The sequence below is a fragment of the Tachyglossus aculeatus genome, chromosome 4 (genome assembly GCF_015852505.1).
Source record: "Tachyglossus aculeatus isolate mTacAcu1 chromosome 4, mTacAcu1.pri, whole genome shotgun sequence".
Lineage (NCBI taxonomy): Eukaryota > Metazoa > Chordata > Mammalia > Monotremata > Tachyglossidae > Tachyglossus > Tachyglossus aculeatus.
In genome coordinates, this window is record NC_052069.1 from 70425415 (window position 1) to 70446126 (window position 20712).

The following is a 20712-nucleotide window of genomic DNA, read 5'->3' on the forward strand; positions in this document are numbered from 1 at the left end:
CGCTGCTTTCTTCTTGAGCAGCTGTAGCCAGCTTCTCTAAATGGAAGTGCAAAAGCAGAAACTGGCAGCACAAGGTATGTGTTCGTTTTCACAGATGGCAATGCAGACAAGTTGGTAATTGAAAAGGAAGTCATGTACGTGAGCTATTTGACAGGGGGGAAAGCTTATTACAGTATTTTCCTGCATAATTGACTTGGTGAGTTATTGAAGAAATAGTTTTCTCGTGAATAGATTTCAGTTACAAAATTATGTCATTATTATGGAGGAAATTAGTAATTTCAAGTTGTCCATTTAAAAAAAAATGTTATTAAAACATTTTAAAAAAAGGTTAGATTTCCCTGCCTTAGCATTGCTTGTATAATGAAATGATTCTTTCGTATCCAGTTTCACTGTTGGTGTGTGGAGAATTCTTGTTTAAAGTTACATTTTTGATTTCAGTATCCCGAGCATCATATATTATTGGAATCATATTTCATATATATAATTTTTTTAAGCAGCTTTAACATTTTTGAGATTACAAGTTTTTCTCTTTCCTCATTTACTTAACAAGAAAAGATTCAATTGCTTAAATGTAATGAAATTCTTTTAGATTGGTATTAGAGGATTTACTGATTTTTCTGATTTACAAAGTTCCAACTGCTTTTACTTTCAAAGTAAAGAACATGTTATCAAAACTATGAAGGTTTTTAAGCACAAGACCTGCTATGATCTGTGAAATATTTCATGTAAATTACAGTCCTATTTTCCAATTAATTTTTAGAATTATCTCTATGCCAAAGCTCAGTTTTTTTCAGCTTTTTTTCCGTACTTGATTTTAAGTGGACTTCACAAATCAGCTATCATTTCTCTGCCTTCCATTACACTAGACCATAGTTCAACCAGTCCTTATGGTAATCTAACTAGAAAACATATTAAACAGTGCTTGATGATATGTTTTATTCTTGTTTCTTGCTGTAGAATATAGTATTAAAAATGATATCAGAGGTAGAAGATGCAGCCTGAGAATGTGAAAAATTTAAATGTTATGGAAAAGTATGGCAGATATGCTCACCTTTCATTCATTCAATCATATTTACTGATGGCTTACCATGTGCAAAGCATTGTACTAAGTGCTTGGGAGAGTACAGTATAACAATAAATGGACACATTCTTTGCCCACAACAAGCTCCTACATCAATCAGGATAATAAGAAGAATGATAATGATATCACTAATAATGTATTTTAATGGCAGTTCTGTTTACCATGGGTTTCCATGCTATTCCCTTTATTGTCATACAGTCACTGTGAAGCAATGCATTACCAGTATTGGTTTCACCCCAAGAGATGGGAAAAGTGAGACTCAAATTGGCAAAACAGCATGGGTCTCTCATGAAGTCAGAACTAGGATGCAGTTTTCATCATTCTTCTTCCAGAACTCCTCCCATCAGGCTGGCCTGCTTTGGGCTCAAAGCTACTGGAACTGTCACTTACAATTTTTCAACATTCCATTCCTTGCAGATGGATAAATCTCACTAAAATACCCAGGAAAGAGGTGGGAGGTGGAGTCTGGCATATTTAGTGTTAGGAGTATTAATTTCAGTCTTCCCTTTTGTGACTTTGCAGTCTCCCTTTCTCTGTGATTTGGTTATTCTGTGAGTTTCCAATGGAAACCTAGGGCAATAAACACTTCAGACATTGTTTTTCCCATACAGGGAATGTGAATGCAGGTATTTCCGCTTTATCTATGAAAAGAGACAGGAATAGTCTTCGTTACCTTTCACTTGATACTGAAATATGAAGGGAAGGATGTGTATCATCGTTGAAGGCCCCAACACCTGCAATTCCAACTGGTTTTTACGTCACTGATGTTCTAATATCTTTTTTTTCCCCTGAAAAGCATTCTCTTCCCGCACCCCACCCGCCCTGTGCTATCTTTCTAAGTTGCTTGCAGCCTTATTGGCTGTGGGCACTGAGCGCCCCATGTCATCCCCTTCCAAAAACTGTTACGGCTCAGAGAGTCAAATAAAATGGATATATAGTGGCAAAGTCAGAGGGAAGTCAAAAGAGACGTCCTGTTGACAATAATGACTAACATCTGGAATGAAGTAAGGCAGTGAAGATAGGAACACAAAGCCATATTGTCGGCAGTTCAAAATGCTGTGCCAGGTGACAATGTGCTAAGGTATTCTCCTCCAGATTTTGGGTAGCAGGAAGGATAATTAGAACCATGAGTTATGTCGTGGGCAGATCGTTATCTCTTATGCAGATAAAATGTTTAAAGCGAAGCGGATTGTGTACAAATGTTTTGATTGTCACGGATGTTATGTAAGAACCATTTAAAAAGGAGCTGCCTTGCATCTCCGAAGCAAGTGGCTAATGCGTGCAGACCGGCAGTATCTCGGGTGTTTGGCAACCACCTGTGTGATGACATGCCTGTGGGACAAGTTTCAGGCACATTCATACCTGTGGTACCATTTATTATTACTGCGCTGTAGTAGGGATTGCCTCATTTTCTGGAACGGAGGCTGTGTTCCACCACTCGGAGCCAGGGAAGTCAGTGAAGTTTATGCCGGCCTCCATTATCATTGTTGATGTGTCGAGGAAGTGAGTGTAATCAGCAGAGTAAACATGTTTTGTGTCCAAGTGCTGAGATAGGTGATTGTAAGATGGATGCTTGGCTGCTGATCCTTTCGGTGTCTCTTCAGTTTTCTGGCAAGAAATCTGAGGGCATGGAGGGCTTTTTAAAAACAGGCGAAGACTTGCCGTGCGCACCTTTTCAACTGGTTTTCACAATTTCTTTGCGAACAAAGCCAACCCGCCTTTCAGCAACAACTGCCTTCCTCGGGTACGGCTATTCCGCTGCTGCCGAGGCACCGGTGATTCTGTTCAGTTTGATGAAATTTGGAACATTAGTGGAGTTGGTCTCTCTCTGGAGATGTTTTGGCTGGTGCCTGCCAAAGGGGACTCCCAGTATGCAGGCAACATCCTGTAAATGACTAAACTGTGAAACTCACGTGATGTGTTTGTCATTTTTCTGGATGGTCAAAGACCAGTGACAGGTTATGTAATGGCCCTCATATTGTTTTACTGCCTATCTCAGCTGTTTCTCAAAAGTCCTTGGGAGACATTGCTAGTGGTAAAATTAATCAGTGGAATATTCAGGAAATGTGGCTGCATGGGAATATTTTAGTGACATCCATTTAGCAAGGTAGAGTGAAATCACGGGGAAATGGTTTCATTCTGAAAGAAAGTGAAGTACTCTCGGTGATTTTTGAGCTTTTCAGCAGTCATTCTATAAAGGTCAGTGAATAGCGTTCTTTTTTTATCAAAGTTTCTTCCAGTACTGTACAAATACTAATGGAACATTTCAAAATGGTTCTTTGGCTTCCATGTTTTTGATTGTAGTGTATTTGTTCTGTGTCATTTTTCTTCATGAAAGTTCCTTGTGGGCTGGGAACATGTCTACTAGCAGTTCTGTTGTAGTATCCTCTCCCAAGTGCTTCATACAGTGCTTTGCACATTGTAAACACTCAATGAATACCATTGATCGATTGATAAGAGATATGTAGGATGCACCCATCAAATCTGAAAAGGGCAAAATACTGATATTATTGCAAAAACTGCAAACAGAAGTCATGTGTTAATGAAATGTATTATTAACTCTGCCTCCAAAGTAAATATTTACTTTCGCTTAAACAAACAGCATCTTTCCTTTGAAGAAGTGTTTTGCATTGAAGGTGTCAGATATCTGCCTTCAGTATCCCACTCTTTGGGTTTCATAGCAAGAAGCAGTGTGGCTTAGCAGAAAGAGCATGGGCTTGGGAGTCAGAGGTCATGGGTTCTAATCCTGGCTCTGCCACTTGTCAGCTGTGTGACTTTGGGCAAGTCACTTAACTTCTCTGAGCCTCAGTTACTTCATCTGTAAATGAGGATGAAGACTGTGAGCCCCATGTTTGACAACCTGATAACCTTGTATCTATCCCAGCGCTTACAACAATGCTCGGCACATAGTAAGTGCTTAACAAATACTATTATTATTATTATTATTATTATTATTATTATTATTATTATTATAGCCAGAGTTCCAACTTCTGGGCAAATATATCTCCACAACTAGAACAATCTTGCATTTGGGCATGATGTGGTCAGCCGTAATCGGTTATGCTGGGGCTCATATCCACTCACACTCACAGTGAACCTTTACCCTCAGTAGTGTCATTGATAAGTATCACTTAACTATTACTATTTTTGCCAACAGGATAAGGTGGCAATAAAGGCTGAAACATCTACTGGCTACTACTTTAAAATCCACGGCTCAGTGAACTGCATCCCAAAGTAATGAGTGGCTGTCAAAGAAATAGTAGTAATAGTAGTAGTAGTAATAGTTGTTAGTAGTAATAATGTTGGCATTTGTTAAGCGCTTACTATGTGCCAAGCACTGTTCTAAGCACTGGGGGGATTCAAGGTAATCAGGTTGTCCCACGTGAGGCTCACGACCTTAATCCCCATTTTACAGATGGAACTGAGGCACAGAGAAGTTGTGACTTGCCCAAAGTCACACAGCTGACAAGTGGCGGGGCCAGGATTAGAGCTCATGAAGCAGCAGCAGCAGCATTTATTGAGTACTCACTTGTTGCGCTGTACTGTAGTAGGCTCTAGGGAAATACAGAATAACAAAGTGACATGTTCCTTTCCCACAAGGAGCTTACTTTCTAATGGGGGAGACAAAAACATATCAATATGGATCATCATTTGTCTGTAATCAAACTCCTTATTACTTCAGAGTCTTATGTTCCTGATATAAAAAGTGTTGCTAATATATAGTGATATTCACTATATTAATTATATGTCTGTAAATATTTGGAGGTATATGGCAATTACTTGATGTATATATGTCAACAGAAACCTGATAAAATCATTTCTTGCAAAAGAGGGTGATGTCATTCAACAAACTTAAAATTGGTTTAAGGAGTTAAAAAAATGGGGGGGGGGGCACAGCTTACAGCATGTATATTAAATTTCAGGCTGATTCAATTTGAAATGGCCAAGATATAAAACCATAAAAAATGTGAGTAAATACTCTGCATATCAAGGCCTGTTATGTAATTACATGGTTTCAATATGGTTCTTGTTCTTAGGAAACTGGTATAAAGGCTAAGTTTTTGTACGTGCTCCGTAAATGGAAAACTTAAATATCTCAGGTACCACGTAGTGAGTTCAGATACTCCACAAATATTGAGCTACTTTAATGTCTACTTCATCCCCAAAAGTCACTTTTCTTACAGAAATAATTTGGGGTTTTGTTCATTCTGACATATGAGAACTTGAGGATTTTTGTTTTTTGGCCAGTCTTCAACTAATTAACAGCTGAACTGATTTAAATAAAGTTTTCAGTTATTTTTTTTTAATAGTCACATCTGGGTTTACAATTACAAGTTCCAGACCGATGTGATCTGAAACAGCCAAGTTATTAAATACCACAATTTGGTTTAGACTGGAAACACTGAAAGACTCTTAACTGTAGTGGTGATTCTACAATGCTTAGAAGGGATTCAAATAACTAACAAGGGTCGTAGCACTTTTTCAGAGTTTTGGGGCCCCTGTTTTCAAAGTTGCCATGTTGATTTATATTGGGAGTGAGCTAATTTAATATTAGGGATGTGCGTAGTAACTTGTTTTCTGTGGTTACAAGCACAGATCACCAGGCCCCCTGAATTGGGACTCATGGGGTATTAACCTGTCCTATGATGTTTATGCGTAGACAGAAGAAAGTAACCGGAAATTTTTTCAATTTGTACTGGAAGTTATTGTGAGGCCACTCATAGACCTTTGCGTCCTGCTCTTGGTGATAAATATCAATTTTATTCTATCTACTATCATGGGAAGGAATGGGCCAGACTAACGTGACCCAAAACTGGAAATTAGGATGTTAAATCTTGAAAACGTGAACTGAGTATATTGCAGTTTCAAAATTGTAAATTGATCTGGAGAGAACTGTAAAGTAAGTAAAGCTAATCCTTAGGTGTATATTCCCTGCACTGGAAGAAGTATGGGACTAAACGCACCCCCGTGAGGATGGTAAGGCACACGTTATGCCACTTCACCGGCACTGAAAGAATAATTCCTCACTCAGCCCCCTTCTCATGTTTCCTAATCTAACTAATCTTACCATTTGGCTACCAGCACCTGTCCAGAGGTGAGTCACCTTCCTTAGAGAGCTTTCTTCCTCTTTAATAGATGGAAGTCTTTTTACCGCACTTAGCCCTCCTGAAAACCCACTTCCTCCAAAATGCCTTCCCAGTGCCTCAGTTTATTATCAGGTACTTCTAACCCTTTTGGATGTATTTAAACCCATCTCAGCACTTATGTAAATACATTCTTCCAATTGTGCCTTCAGTTATTTGTTTTGATTACTATGCCAATATAGGTATGAGCTCCTTGTGGGCAGGGAATGAGTCCCTTGCTTATTTTGTAATTGATCACTGGTACTGAGCACTTACTATGTGCAGAGCACTGTACTAAGCCCTTGAAAGAGCACAGTGCAATATAGTTGGTAGACACGATCCCTGACCACAAGGAGCTTGCCCATCCCAAGTACTTAATACACAGTATTGCCCCCAGTGAGTGCTCAGTAGATGCTATCACTGCTACTACTAATTCGCCCCTCTACCTTTAAGGGTGGGAAGTTAGTTATGGTACTTCTTAAGTACTTACTATATGTGGTGTTTACTCTGCAAAGCACTCACCTCAGACAATTAGCTCAGACCCATTCACTCACCTACCACATGAGGCTTATGAAGGAGGGAGAATGATTTGGAGTAAACTGAGACCAAGAAAGATTAAGTGATTTGCCTAAAGTGACTTAACAGGCCAGTGGCAGAGTTGAGTTTACAATCCAGGACTCCAGACTTGCCCCACCACGATCTTTCCATGGAGGGACAATGCCCATTAAGACTGACTATTCAACTGTGAAACTTCTGATCCCTGCACTGTGAAGATCGCTTCTCCCAACCAAGCGTTGGCCTCATGAGTTAGAAAGAAAAAAAAATCAACTATTGAAACGATTAAAAACTACAGTCCAGGAGATCCTGGACTCTCTCCATGTTTATTGAATGTAAAGTCATAAAATTAATTGACTTGCTGTGATTTTTGTAACCAGTCCTTTCAACCTGATGAAAATGCAGGGTCCATCAGTGTTGTGAGATTAAAAGAGAGGCTAGGTCTGATGCTTCAAGTAATGAAAGCCTGATCTTTTATGTTTTCAAAATAACCTCGACCCGTTTTTCCTTCAATTGCCACGACTCTATATTATTATTGCTCATCACCCAGTTCTAGAAAACATTGAGAGCCAACAACTCCAACAGTTTGCCACCCTTCAGCCCATCTTCTTGCCAGGAATCACAACATGCAAGCCACCATATCTGTGACAAATTGCCATAGCATTCAGTACAACTTCCATGGTGATTAATAAATAGTCACGCAAATAAGGGAAGGCTAGATGCCCGCTTGCCAAAACGTTTCAATATGTTGTTACATTATGCTTACTTGCTAGCATTGGAAATAGAGTTTGTAAACCATCTGGGTTATTTTGATGAAAATCCTGTGGATCCTGGTTTCTTTTTTAAAGGCCTAGAAAATATGCATCCATAATAATCAATTACTTGGTATTATTGATTGAGTACTGACTGTGTGTTGAGCTCTCACTAAGTGCTTGAGAGAGAACAATTGACTAAGACTGTCCTTGCCGTCAAGGAGAAAAATCAATGTAAATTAGTATAAATTGAGACTATAGGCATACCCCCAGTGCAGCTGTACTCTGTTCCTTGAAAATGTGGATATATCTAGAATAACTGTATCTTGTGTATCTGTATCGTGGGGTAGGTTTTCCTGTAGACTTTCATGTTGTAATTTTTAATCTGTTCCAGAATCTCTGGAATAATTATATAAATTATATTACATGTAGTATTCTGTAACATTAAACTATTATTTATACTCTATTAAAGTATTTCAAAGCATAACATTGCAACATTAACTGAATAAGTAGTTGTAATAGGATTGTTAGTCTTTACAGGAAATTAGAATCTTGCTCCACTGACTGGTAGCAATTTTTTTACGTTAGTAGAAATTTAAATTGAACAACAGCCTTCTTTTCTTCATAAAGCACGTTGTAGTACACTAAGTCTCTCTGAACGCCTCTGCATGTTTTTGAAAGCCTCTCTCCATCAGGGTCTTTTCCTCCGTCATTTTCAGAAGTCCATTTGCTTTCTTGAAACCGTGTGAAATCTCCTCCTTCTACACCACGGGGGAGAGGGTGTTTCTCCAATTCATCTGAAAGCAAGACCAAATCGGGGTGAGGTAGAGGGGCAGAGATTTTAGCTGGATTTAGCAGCTCTTTCTATTGGGCTGTGATTTGGTTATAGCTGAGAATCTGGACTCCAGTTTGTGTTCATGTAGAGGTGGGGACACAGTGGAGGTGATGTGGGAAGTACTTGAATGAATAAAAGCAGCAGAGAATCTGCACGAGGTAGAAGGCCAGGGATTCTAGCCAGATGTAGCCGTCCTTTGCAACCCACCGTGATTCTTGGTTAGCTTTGAAGGGTAGAAGGAAGCATGACCAAGCAGCCTAAGGTGGAAAAGTAGAGAATAAGGGAGGCTCAGAAGGTTAATCTGGGATGAACGAAGAATGGAAACTGGGTATTAGAGGATTTTTTCTCCATCCACTCCATTTTCTTGTTAGATCTCAAACCAGTGGAGAGGCCATGTGCAGAAATGTCCCTCAGGACTTCTCAGACATGCCATTCAAAACATTTATCTTTTATTTCTAATGCTCCCCATACACTTATCACATATCCAGATCTACTCCACTCTCAGAAACTCTCTATTCATTTAACTTTTTAGTGCCTTTTTAGTAGCTTTCCCATGTTGACAGAGGTGGGAGCTTGACTCGATACCCAAACTTGCAGGCGCACAATATGTCTAAAACATCATACCACCATCATACTGGATGCAGTCACTGGAGACAAGCCACAAACGCAAAACTAGAAAGAACTTATTTATAAAAGAGACACTTGATTGGATTATCTAAATAGTTTCTGATTAATCAAACTATGCTTTTTATTGAGCATGTTCTATGTGCAGAACGCTCTACTAAGCTCTTAGCCCTGAACTCTGTGATCTGTCACAGTACTTGTAAAGCTCAGATAATCCAAAGTACAAATTATTTCTATTTCATGTATTTTCAGTGATTTATTTTTGAGTTCACCTTAAATAGAAATTTCCAGATGAAGGCATTTGTGCAATTATACAAGTCTAGCGATACTTTTTAAGAACAATTTTGTGTGTGTGATGAGGAAAGGGTATTTTGTGGGTAAAAGAATCAAGGATAGAAATGTCCAATCTGATCAGAATTACACTCTATTTGGCATGTTCCAGCAAGCACCTGGACACAAAAGAAGAAAAGTTAAGATGGAGCAAATGCTTCCACAGTCAAGTCTCAACGCCAGCCACACAATATGGGTTCATTTCCAAATGGACCTTTCATCCTCCTTCTTATGGATCGAGCCAGTATTTGTTTACCAAACCACGAAAGCACTAGGAAAAAGATTAATGCAGCCTGGGGGAATTTCACAATTATAACCTACTTGGGCATTCCGTGATCTTTATTTGTTGAAAAAAGGCCCCAAAGATTTGATAGTAACAAATACCAGGAGCTATTTATTTCTAAATAAAGTTGCATTCCTCCTCTTTGGGGAAAGCTCTACTAAGAAAAGTAGCATTTTGTGAATTTGCTGCTGGATCGACAAGTCCAATTGTGTGTGCTCACTCGTGTTCAGAAAAATGCTAGATATTCCTGCTTCTGATTTGGGAGAGAAGGAGAAGGGAGAAGGAGATTATCTTGGTGACAATCTAGATTTATATTACATCACTTAAAGTAGCACAACCTGCTGTACTAATGAAACTGTGTTTCTGGCTTAAAAGGGCAATTGTTAGCCTGATTTTTGTACTCAGAAAAAACGTTTCCTCAATCCTGTTAAATTATTGCTCTCATTTCATATTTTTATAGCTGTGCAGCTTACCAGTCCTCGTTTCTTTACGTTCATTCATTTTCCTTGTTCTGATGATTAATGGAGGATGTCGAATGTTAGAGTGAGCAGGCATCAGCAAATGCAAGATCATAATTAGTTTAGCTGACGAGGGCCTCTGATAGCACTTGCATCTGGATGGAAAAATTACCCTATAGGGAACTGGCTGCTCACCAGGTCTTTTTAGTGATACATTGTGAAACACCCGATGAATCAAATGCCCTTTCAATGCCAAGAAAGTGTTCCAGTCTTGAAGCCAAAATTATGTCTGCAGAAAGCTTTCCATTTGAAATGTATCAGAGTACAATTATAACCATTGTATTTTTTTGGCAGGAATACCACTCTTCTACAGTATAGGCTGAAGTTAAATAAATGGCTTAAATTTTATGAAACCCTGAAGTTTTGCCATCTTTTGTTAGTACTTTTTATAATAAAATTAGTTGTCACTGTGACTCTTGCTTCCCCCTTCTCCACGTTTAAGAAGTGCATTTTTCATTCAGTTCCCTGCTTCGAGGAAAGTGGGAGTTGAAATTCAGCCGACTTGTCCCAAAAGAGTGCTTTTCTGCTTGTTCATCTCTAGAAAGACAGCCGAGCTTTTGCTTAAATAAATAAAAAATAATGAAATCATTATTCTGAAGAAAGGGTTTAATAGGCAGTACTCCCGATTGTGTCCGTGAATAAATATTTACGGATGGTCATTGAAGCTGGTGGATACTGAATTCAGGCTAGAAAAATGAATTTGCATCAGATAGCTGACCTCAGGACTTCGCTCTTCAGTGCCAACAAATAAGTTAATAAAACAATAAATAGCCATTTACGTGACCATGGGTTTTGGGAAAAAGTTCAAAAGGGTTCTCATTAGTAATACCGGCTACTTCTTCACTTGGCGGAGTTTATTTCAAGCCGTCTTTGGAAGGGGACATACACTGTATTCGCTTGCAGGTTTTGCAATTGAAGAGAATAAAGTAAACTTGCATGTCCAACATTTTGTTCTAACACTGTGTCGAGATAAAATGCAATTCACTCTAAAGACCTCGCTTATGCACTCAGTCTAAAATGTTCACATAGTTGGTGGAGTCCCAACCCTTCTGCAGAATGACAGCGAACACATTTGCTATGCTTGTCGGAGTTGGCTTTGACGGTTCTAAAAAGTGTATTTGGTGGTGTGCTTAGTAAAGGTACTAAACCAAAGTTCAAAAAGTTAAAGCTATTTCTATGAAAAGCCTTTGGTGTTCCGCACACCTCATCCATCACTACAGGGTTAATTATAACGAAAATCCAGGGTGCTGTTAAACACAATTGAACCTGACCTCATTATGGGCAGTGTGGTTTTACACTGTCACTGTTGCTAGTCTAGAGACAAAACTCCTGTGTTGATTTGTCCTAACTCCGCTGATCATGTGACTCACCTCTGACCTGTTTTTTTTTTTTGCTTTCCTATTTCAGAGACGTAGAGGCTCTGGTGTGTTTTGTGCCAATTGTCTGACCACAAAGACCTCTCTCTGGCGAAAGAATGCAAATGGTGGATATGTATGCAATGCGTGTGGCCTCTACCAGAAACTTCACTCGGTAGGAAGAACTTACTAGTTTGTTTCAGGAAGAAGTGTAGCTGCGCTAAAGCTGCCCAGCTGTAGTCTGATCCGGTTGTGCGATTAGTACCCCTCCCTGGCCTGCAGTTAATTTCCCTGGGGCATTTTTCAGTACGGTCACTCGGAGATAACATTTACGAAACAAGCCGAGATGCTGTGGGAAGACATGTTTGAGCTCATCAGTGATGCATTTCATTGTTTTGATACAAAATAAGAAAAGTGACTTATTTCTGAAAATGTTACTTAAAGGCCCACAGAACAGCAACTGCCCAGGGAATTCAGTAATGTTCACTTTCTGGGGGTTTTTGTGTGTGATTTTTTTTTTTCACTTAAGAAAAAAAATGATACTTTTAAAAGAGTTTTTGAATTGTCTGAAAAAGTTCAAAGATGAGACCCTCCATAGACACTACACAGAGATAATAATATTTGTTAAGTACATACTATGTGCCAGGCACTTTACTAAACACTGGAATGGATACAGGCAAATCAGGTTGGACAGTTTCTGTCCTACCTGGGGCTTACAGTCTTAATCCCCATTTTACAGATGAGGTAACTGAAGCACAGAGAAGTGAAGCAACTTGCCCAAGGTCACACAGCAGACAACTGGCAGAGCCGGGATTAGAACCCAAGTCTTTCTGATTCCCAGGCCCATGCTGTATCCTCTAGGCCACGCTGCTTTTCTAGTGGGTACTTTTTCATCCCAAAGTTCAAGGACTATTACAGTTTCAGTAGGAGGAACATTGGTGATCCAATCCCTAATGGCAGGTGGGCAAACAATGTAAAATGCCTTCTGGAACTTCTAAATAGCACACCCAGAATATGATCTGAACAAGATTCAGTGGTATTTTGTGTGCTATGGTCTGACTGGCATCTCTGTTGAAGCCACTGAGGTAGTTAATTCTTAGTGATACATTTTCAGATTCAGATCATAGCTTGCCAAATAATCAGTTGATATCCCAATCATTCATTCATTCATTCATTCAATCGTATTTATTGAGCGCTTACTGTGTGCAGAGCACTGTACTAAGCGCTTGAGAAGTACAAGTTGGCAACATATAGAGACGGTCCCTACCCAACAACGGGCTCACAGTCTAGAAAGGGAAGACAGATAACAAAACAAAACATGTGGACAGGGGTCGTCAGAATAAATAGAATTGAAGCTAAATGCTCATCATTAACAAAATAAATAGAATAGTAAATATGTACAAGTAAAATAGAGTAATAAATCTGTACAAACATATATACAGGTGCTGTGGGGAGGTAGGGCAGGGGGGGATGGGGAGGAGGAGAGGAAAAAGCGGGCAAATAATAATCTATCATTGATTGATCACTCATTCTGGGGAGAGAATTGTACTAAGCGATTGGGATAGTGCATACAACAGAGTTGGTAGACACGTTCCCTGCCCACAACGAGCTTACAGTCTAGAGGGGGAGAGAGAGACGCTAAAATAAATTACAGATTCATACAAAACTACTGCGCAGCTGAGGGTGGGGTGAGGGAAGGGGACAAATCCAAGCAATGCAGCTTTATTGCTGAATTATACTTTCCAAGTGCTCAATCCATCCTGAAGCAGCATAGTCTAGCAGAAAAAGCCCAGGCCTGGGGGTCAGAGGAACTGAGTTGTCATTCTGGCTCCACCATTCGTCTAGTGTGTGATCTTGGGCAAGTCACTTCACTTCATTTACCTCGCCTGAAAATGTGGATTAAGATTGTGAGCCCCATGAGGGATGTGAACTGTGTCCAATCTGACTCGCACTTCCCAAGCGCTTAGTACAGTGCCCTGCACACAGTAAGTGGTCAATAAATACGATTGACTGAATGACTGAATTAGCTTGTGTCCTCCCCAGCGTTTAGGAAGGTGGCTAGCACGTATAAAGTGCTTAACAAATACCATTATTTTTTAAATGTGCAAGTGAATGTTTACAGAATGAACTATGTTTTTAATTTTTTTATTGTTGAACATTGATTTGCTGTCAGTGTCTGAGTTTTGAAATCTGTTTCAGGAATTCCCTTTTCTCCTAGTAAAGAGTTGAAGTTTACTTTTCCTCCTTGTTCATTTTTGTACCCTTTGGCATTTTACCCTGAGTCATAAACCCAGTCAAGTGACTCAATCCCAGCCAAAGAACTAAGATTTTAGAGAAAGTCTTCATAAATGAACCATTAGAAGCAATCTTTATAAAATGTATGCTGCCAACATTCTGAATTGGTAGCACGTTATATGATTTTTACATTATTTTCATAGAAAAAAATCACACTCATTCCCCCTTTTTTACCTTCATTGTTCAAGCAGAACACAGAGCTGAACTTAATAGACATTGACACTAACAATTTTAATTGAGATTTGGCCAGTCATAGGTCAAGAATTAAATTAAACCTCTGCACCATCAGGTTTTGATAACTTAGACGGTTTGAGGTCAGAAACAATCTATGGTATTTTTTTAATAATAATACGAGAAAAAGAGAAAACAAATGTTTCCATTTAAATGTCCCTAAAATCTAAAGTTCAACTATATTGTCCTTGGATTCTAATAATAACTTCTCTAATGGCACATTGACTTAGTAACGACTTTTACACTTATAAAAGAAAAGAAGGGTTATCTTGTTCATTTGAAATTTGTCGTTTTTTTAGGCCTCAAAGTTATATAAATCTTTGCAATGCCGCATGAGTGACACATTCCCTGACCATAAGGACTTTACACTTGAATGTATAGAATGCATATAAGTAATGCATTTTGAAATTCCAGAGAAGATTTTATTCATATAAGACTAGCATAAGGATAATTCACTGTAACCTCGGTTAGTGTATTAAAATCTCCCTTTTCCTCTGGAGGTTACCTTTAATATTACCTAGAATTTTTGTAGTACTTCTTTGTTGTTGTTGCACCTTGAAGTATCTCATTTTGTCCTCACAATTATCTTGTGGATATCATTCCCATTTTAATGATAATAGTAATTTTGGTATTTATTCATTCAATCAATCATATTTATTGAATGCTTACTGTGTGCAGAGCACTGTACTAAGTTTGCTATATATAGAGGAATGTTCTTTGCTCTGGGGAAGGTCCAAGATTGCTCACAATCTAACTAGGAGAGAGACCTTGTATTGAATCCCCATTTTACGGACGGGGTACCGTTGGTAAATGATGAAATGATTGGGTCATTTAGAAGTCAAGTGACCTGCTCAAGGTCACACATCTGCCATGTGTGCGCTGGGGTGCGAACCGAGGTCTTTTGACCGCCAAGCTCGCTCTAGACCAAGTGGTGCATCTTAATGTTTGTAGTACTGATTTATATATACTTCATTTACGATCTAAGTTTAGAAAATGGAAGCTGGACATTTTGAATTTTCACTCAGGAAAATGGGTTGGGAAATGACTAAACCAACTTAAAGAGGAAAACTGAGGCACAGAAGTGAGAGACCTTATAATCATTTTTCCTTTTTCGATGTGTAAAGGTGCCTCGAGCTCCTGTCTAAATACAAGGACCTTTTTTTAAATCCTAGTTACTAGTCATTTTTCTATCGATTTTCACATTCTCATTTTAAAGCTTGTTAAACATACCTCCTAAAAATGTTTTCTCAAGTGGATCACCATCCATTTCAAAGATTGTCATTGAAAGCAAGAACTTGAAAGTTGAGAACGCTGCCACCCAATCAGATTTGTTCAACTTTGGGCATTGTTGGAGACCCATGAAATGATGCAGCCTCTAAAAGTCTCTTGGGTTTATAAGTGACCTTTATAATAAACTGAAGATGTAGAATTGCTCTCTTTCATTCAGTCGTATTTACTGAGCCTTCAGCCCTTGTAGTGGAGGTGGGCCTGACTTTAATTCAGAAGGAACCCACCTGGCAGTTAGTCAAAGACCGTCTGTGAACGTCTTTCCCGATGGTGACTGTTCCTCTTAGTTCAAGGGTGGCATAGGAATGGTGACTACGGCTTTTTTTCATGCTCTTTGTTTATTTCTGTGTTCCCTGCAGACTCCCAGGCCTTTAAACATTATTAAGCAGAACAATGGTGAGCAGATCATTAGGAGACGAACGAGAAAGCGCCTTAACCCAGAGGCACTCCAGACTGAGCAGTTAACCAAACAGCAGCGGGGTAGCTCTGAGGAGCAGCTCAATGGAAGCCCATTAGAAAGGAGGTCAGATGATCACATACCGGAAGGTCAACAGAGAGAAATCCAGCTCCCCGGTCTGAGTAAATACGAGACGCAGGGCGCGTTGACTAAAAGCCATTCAGCTCAGCAGCCGATACTGGTCAGCCAAACTCTGGATATTCACAAAAGGATGCACCCTTTGCACATTCAGATAAAAAGCCCTCAGGAAAGTACTGGAGACCCAGGAAATAGTTCATCAGTGTCGGAAGGGAAAGGAAGCTCCGAGAGAGGCAGTCCGATAGAGAAATACATGAGACCTGCGAAACACCCAAATTATTCGCCACCAGGAAGTCCAATCGAGAAGTACCAGTACCCGCTCTTTGGACTCCCGTTTGTACATAATGACTTCCAGAGTGAAGCGGATTGGCTGCGGTTCTGGAGTAAGTATAAGCTGTCCGTTCCTGGGAACCCGCACTATTTGAGTCATGTGCCTGGCCTACCGAATCCTTGCCAAAACTATGTGCCTTATCCCACCTTTAATCTGCCTCCTCATTTCCCAGCTGTTGGATCAGACAATGACATTCCTCTAGATTTGGCAATCAAGCATTCCAGACCTGGACCAACCGCCAATGGCGCTGCTAAGGAGAAAACGAAAGCGCCATCGAGTGTAAAAAATGAAGGTCCCTTGAATGTAGTAAAAACAGAAAAAGTCGATAGAAGTACTCAAGACGAACTTTCGACAAAATGTGTGCACTGTGGCATTGTCTTTCTGGATGAAGTGATGTATGCTTTGCATATGAGTTGCCATGGTGACAGTGGACCTTTCCAGTGCAGCATATGCCAGCATCTTTGCACGGACAAGTATGACTTCACAACTCACATCCAGAGGGGCCTACATAGGAACAATGCACAACCTGAAAAGAACGGAAAAACTAAAGATTAAAACCTTAGCACTTAGCACAATTAAATAGAAATGGGTTTTCTCGATGGGAATTCAATAGCTTGTAATGTCTTTTGAAGACCTATAAAGTCATGCATAGAGCCTGCCTTATCCAATATAAAATCCCTATTTTATTGTATTTTCCTTTTTTTTTTTTTTTTTTTTTGCTTTTTTTTCCGAGGAGTGGGTCAGCAAGAGTCAAAAGCGAAGCGGGTGGAAGTCAGCAGGGAAGAAAGGGGAATGATAATCATTGGAAACCTAGTAAATCAAAGCCACAGTAAATAAAAGCGATCCAGAAAAAACACCCCTGAGAAACATCCCCAGACAACAATCACTCCGGTTGTTCAGAGAGAAACAGACACATCCAGGTTGCAGCAGGGTTTGTTATGCACTGCGTACGCTCCATAGGCGGTGAGGTGTGATTGCCCAATATTTTCCTAAAGAAGGCTTAATTCTAGGGATAACGTATATTGGGCGGGAGAAGCAGCGAGCCAGAAACCAGAGGGGGAGAGAGACGGTCTCCTGGCCGGCCCTAGGAGCGCCCGAGGATAATTGCGGGCCTTCCAAAAACCCCCCCGTCTCCCCTGTGGCCGTGGAACCTGGGAGGGCAGGATGGATATATGAGCAAAAGGCACGATGGGAATATCTCTGAGGCTCCCACCCTGTCCTGGTCCTACCCCCACCACATATACCCGTGCCCCCTGCCCCTTTGATACTTACGCCCTTTAAATATTCAAATTCTCAGTAGCTATCTTAGTTCGCAGTTTGAGTTTCTTTTATCCGTATGTGGCCACTGTTTAAAGCAGGGTCCCGAATGCTTTATATGTAGTTTCTTCATCCAGATAGTTCTTCTTTTGAGTGATGAACCAGTTTTTTTGTTAGTTGTTGTTGTTGTTCTAAGCCATCACACTTTGTCACTAACCGTACCTGGCACATTGCGACTGAAGGAACCCCCTTGGATCAAATGGACAGCCAAACCATGGGCTTAATTTCTCTGGAACATTATCTCCATAAAGTCGCCTACTGCCTTCCTATATCTGTGCGGGGGTTAAATAGACTTTCTAAGCTTTGTGGTCCGAGAGAGTCTAAGGTTACTTTTCTGCCGCCAGACGGTTGGTACACTTGCCAGCCGCTCCCTTCGTTAGACTTCTACCAGTTTAGGCAATTTAGCATTAAATAGAATTCTTAGAAGACTATCTTCCTAGTTCTTTTAATACTTAAGGCTTTGTAAAACAATCCGTGACGGGAAAAGCTTCTCAGCATAACTGCTCAGGGAAATAGGGCTAAATAACTGAACATTAAATAATTGGTTAAAGGTGCTGTTAGACGAGCCTCAATGCTTGCTACAAGGATGTTCAAGGACTGACTTTAATCATTTGCATTATATTGTCCTGACCAGTAGTTTATTTTTTTGCCACGGAGATGTAGAAGATATTACAAGCTACTGGATGCACTGTCAGATTAACTTATTTCATTAAAGAAGTTGGGAGAACAAATAGGAAAAGAAAACTTATTTTTCTAGTAAATATTAATGTATTACATTTCAAATAATGGTGCCTGACATATTGAATAATTATTTTCTACAGTGTACGTATGCAACAAAGATATTCCATCATGCATTAGAGTCAGTTCTGGCTCTGCCTCGCTGTTTACATTTGCAAATGTAGCAAACAAGGTAATGAAGCAACTATTTCTATTGCAGTAGATATCTTTTTTTTGTGTGTGCATTAAAGTTGTAAACGGTAACATGAAATGAATGAAATTTGTTGATATAATGGTATGGAAAACAGGAAGGAAATGAAAATATTTTTATGCCTACTTAGGAAAAAAAGGGTAGCACTATTCATTCCAAGTACTTTTGTATTCTTAAGCTCTTAACTCACATTGTTATGCTTAAAATGATAAACATATATGCTCTTTTTATTGCTTTGTCTATGTTTCAGAGGAAACATTTCAGAAATGATATTGATAAGTGCTGTTGACTTGGCAGCACTGTGTTTTTATTGCATTCTGTAGTAGCATTGCACTCCATTTTTACAATATTATGCAGTTGCTTTTTGTGTTTTGGGTTTGTTTCTTTTTGCAGTGCAGGGTCTTAGTTTCTTAAAGTTGGATGGCAGGTGTAGTTCAACTGGTTCATGAATGTTGCAATGAATGAAGTTAAACTGTCGTTGTGATATTATGTTGTCTTTTCCATTCGTGCATTTTATTTTTTAATGTTAAAAAAAAAATCAGGACTAAGTCCTTCCCTTGAGTTTCATTGTTAAGGGTCTTTTCCAATCTCACTTACATCCCGCATAGCTCTCCAGTTCTCCCAGCTGAAGGGAAGATGGGGTGTGAGTGGCTTCTGGGTTCTGATGTCGTGATGCCATTTTCTTATTTATGAAATTTTGATGCACATACTTGTTAATGGACCAGTAAGGCTGAGGGTTGGGAAATACAAATCTGAAAAGAGGGGAACTTAGTCACATGACAGCGACCCCCTTGTAGTAGAAAAAAATAAGAGGTAAGCAGGATGTAAGTAGCTCGCCAACAACAGTGTGCATGGGCGGATTCTCCTAACTGAGCACCAAGATTTTACTAATCTTGCCGGTACTGACTGCGCGAAGATGTACTTTTCCTCAGACTGTTTCTCCAATGTGCAGGTACTAAGAGGCAGTTGAACACTGGCCGAGAAGCATGCATCCCTCCCACCCATCTTCCCCTACAGCAGGTACATTGGTGTGGAACACCCTACGCTCCTTTTCTTGATTGAGTTTGTTTTCAGGGCCCATTCTGCCCAGTGGTCTCCGAGAGCAGGAAACTCATCTTGTGGCAACTCCCTCCTCTGTTGTCATTATTTTGGAGGGAGTTTGTGGATTCACACGTCCCAGAACAACCTTTTTAATAGCTACAGTTGTTGGGTTAACGGTCATTCTATTTCCAGACACATCTCAGTCTAGATGGTGCCTTCGTTTCGCCCCTCAAATGTCAAGAAGATAGCCAGAAGTCCTTTAAGTTTTAGGAGCAGCTTTTAATTCCTCCTGGGGACGCTGCCTAGAGGTCATTCCGTTCCCACTTCTCCAGGAATTCCTAGGTATTCCCAGAGACTAAGGCCTTGGCAGGAGCTCTTCCAGCGCCAGAACGCTGGATGCCCAAGGGAATGCTGAAAATGAAAAGTCGCACATAATCTGAATGACACTTTTGGCCAAGGTTCGGACAAAATCCTGTTCCCTCTCTGCTGTCCCTCAGGGTTTCCCACCCTGTGTCCAGCTCATTCTCATTTCTTTCAATGCATGAACATGTCGCTCCTTCTGCTTTTCTCAGCACACCCCCCCACACACGCTTCAAATGTTGTTAGGCATGGATATGGCTCATCCAGTCATCACTCCTTTAGAGATGGAGGTTTGAGAGACAGGCGCTTGTCAGTGTAAGAGAGCAAGATGGTTCTCCAAACATTAGCATCATGACTATGTAGTAAAAAAGGAAGGAAAAAGAAAAAAAAGCCACTGGGCCCAGTCTTCTCTACATGACATATTGAGATGTTCTAAAAATTATTCTCGTAAAATAGTGATATTTTGTTCTGAACTGTTCTCTTTTAGTAAAGGTAGTTTTTAGAAAACAAGCATGGGGAGTCTTTTCTATGGTAATATTAATGAAAAGGAAAAAAAAAAACTCTAATAACAGCTCTTTTTCGTTGAAGCCTGTGGTAGCACATTATGTTAATGATGGCACTTGTGCACATAATCTGTTACGATCCGATGCATTTGCAACTCCAAAAAACATTAAACGTGTCTATACTTTAAATGCCTGAAGAAAGTAACTTTTAGTTAGTGCTCAATACTGCTGTAAAATAAGCAGCCGATGACCTGTCTGAAGGCCTCTGAACTTCTACCTCCTAGGTCAGCGAATATTAGTTCTTTCACGGAGATGTTATGACTGCCGGCATTGGAGACAGTGAGAAACTGCTGCCTGAGAAGAATGTTGTTGTGGCTCCTAATATATGGCCCAGCCTGTAGCCTAAAGCCTAGCCTGTAACAGGTAGT

The 20712-nt window shown here is 39.9% G+C and overlaps 1 protein-coding gene across 5 annotated transcripts in view; it reads left to right on the forward strand.

The window, feature by feature from the left end:
- TRPS1 (transcriptional repressor GATA binding 1) overlaps nt 1–20443 on the forward strand; it is a 312669-nt gene extending 292226 nt beyond the window's left edge. For all 5 annotated transcript variants that reach the window (XM_038745286.1, XM_038745287.1, XM_038745288.1 and 2 more), the window contains 2 exons: nt 11509–11631; nt 15629–20443. In XM_038745286.1, coding sequence (XP_038601214.1) covers nt 11509–11631; nt 15629–16690 — 1185 coding nt within the window. In that variant the 3' untranslated portion in view covers nt 16691–20443. The remainder of the gene's footprint in view (nt 1–11508; nt 11632–15628) is intronic.
- The last annotated feature ends 269 nt before the right edge of the window (nt 20444–20712 follow it).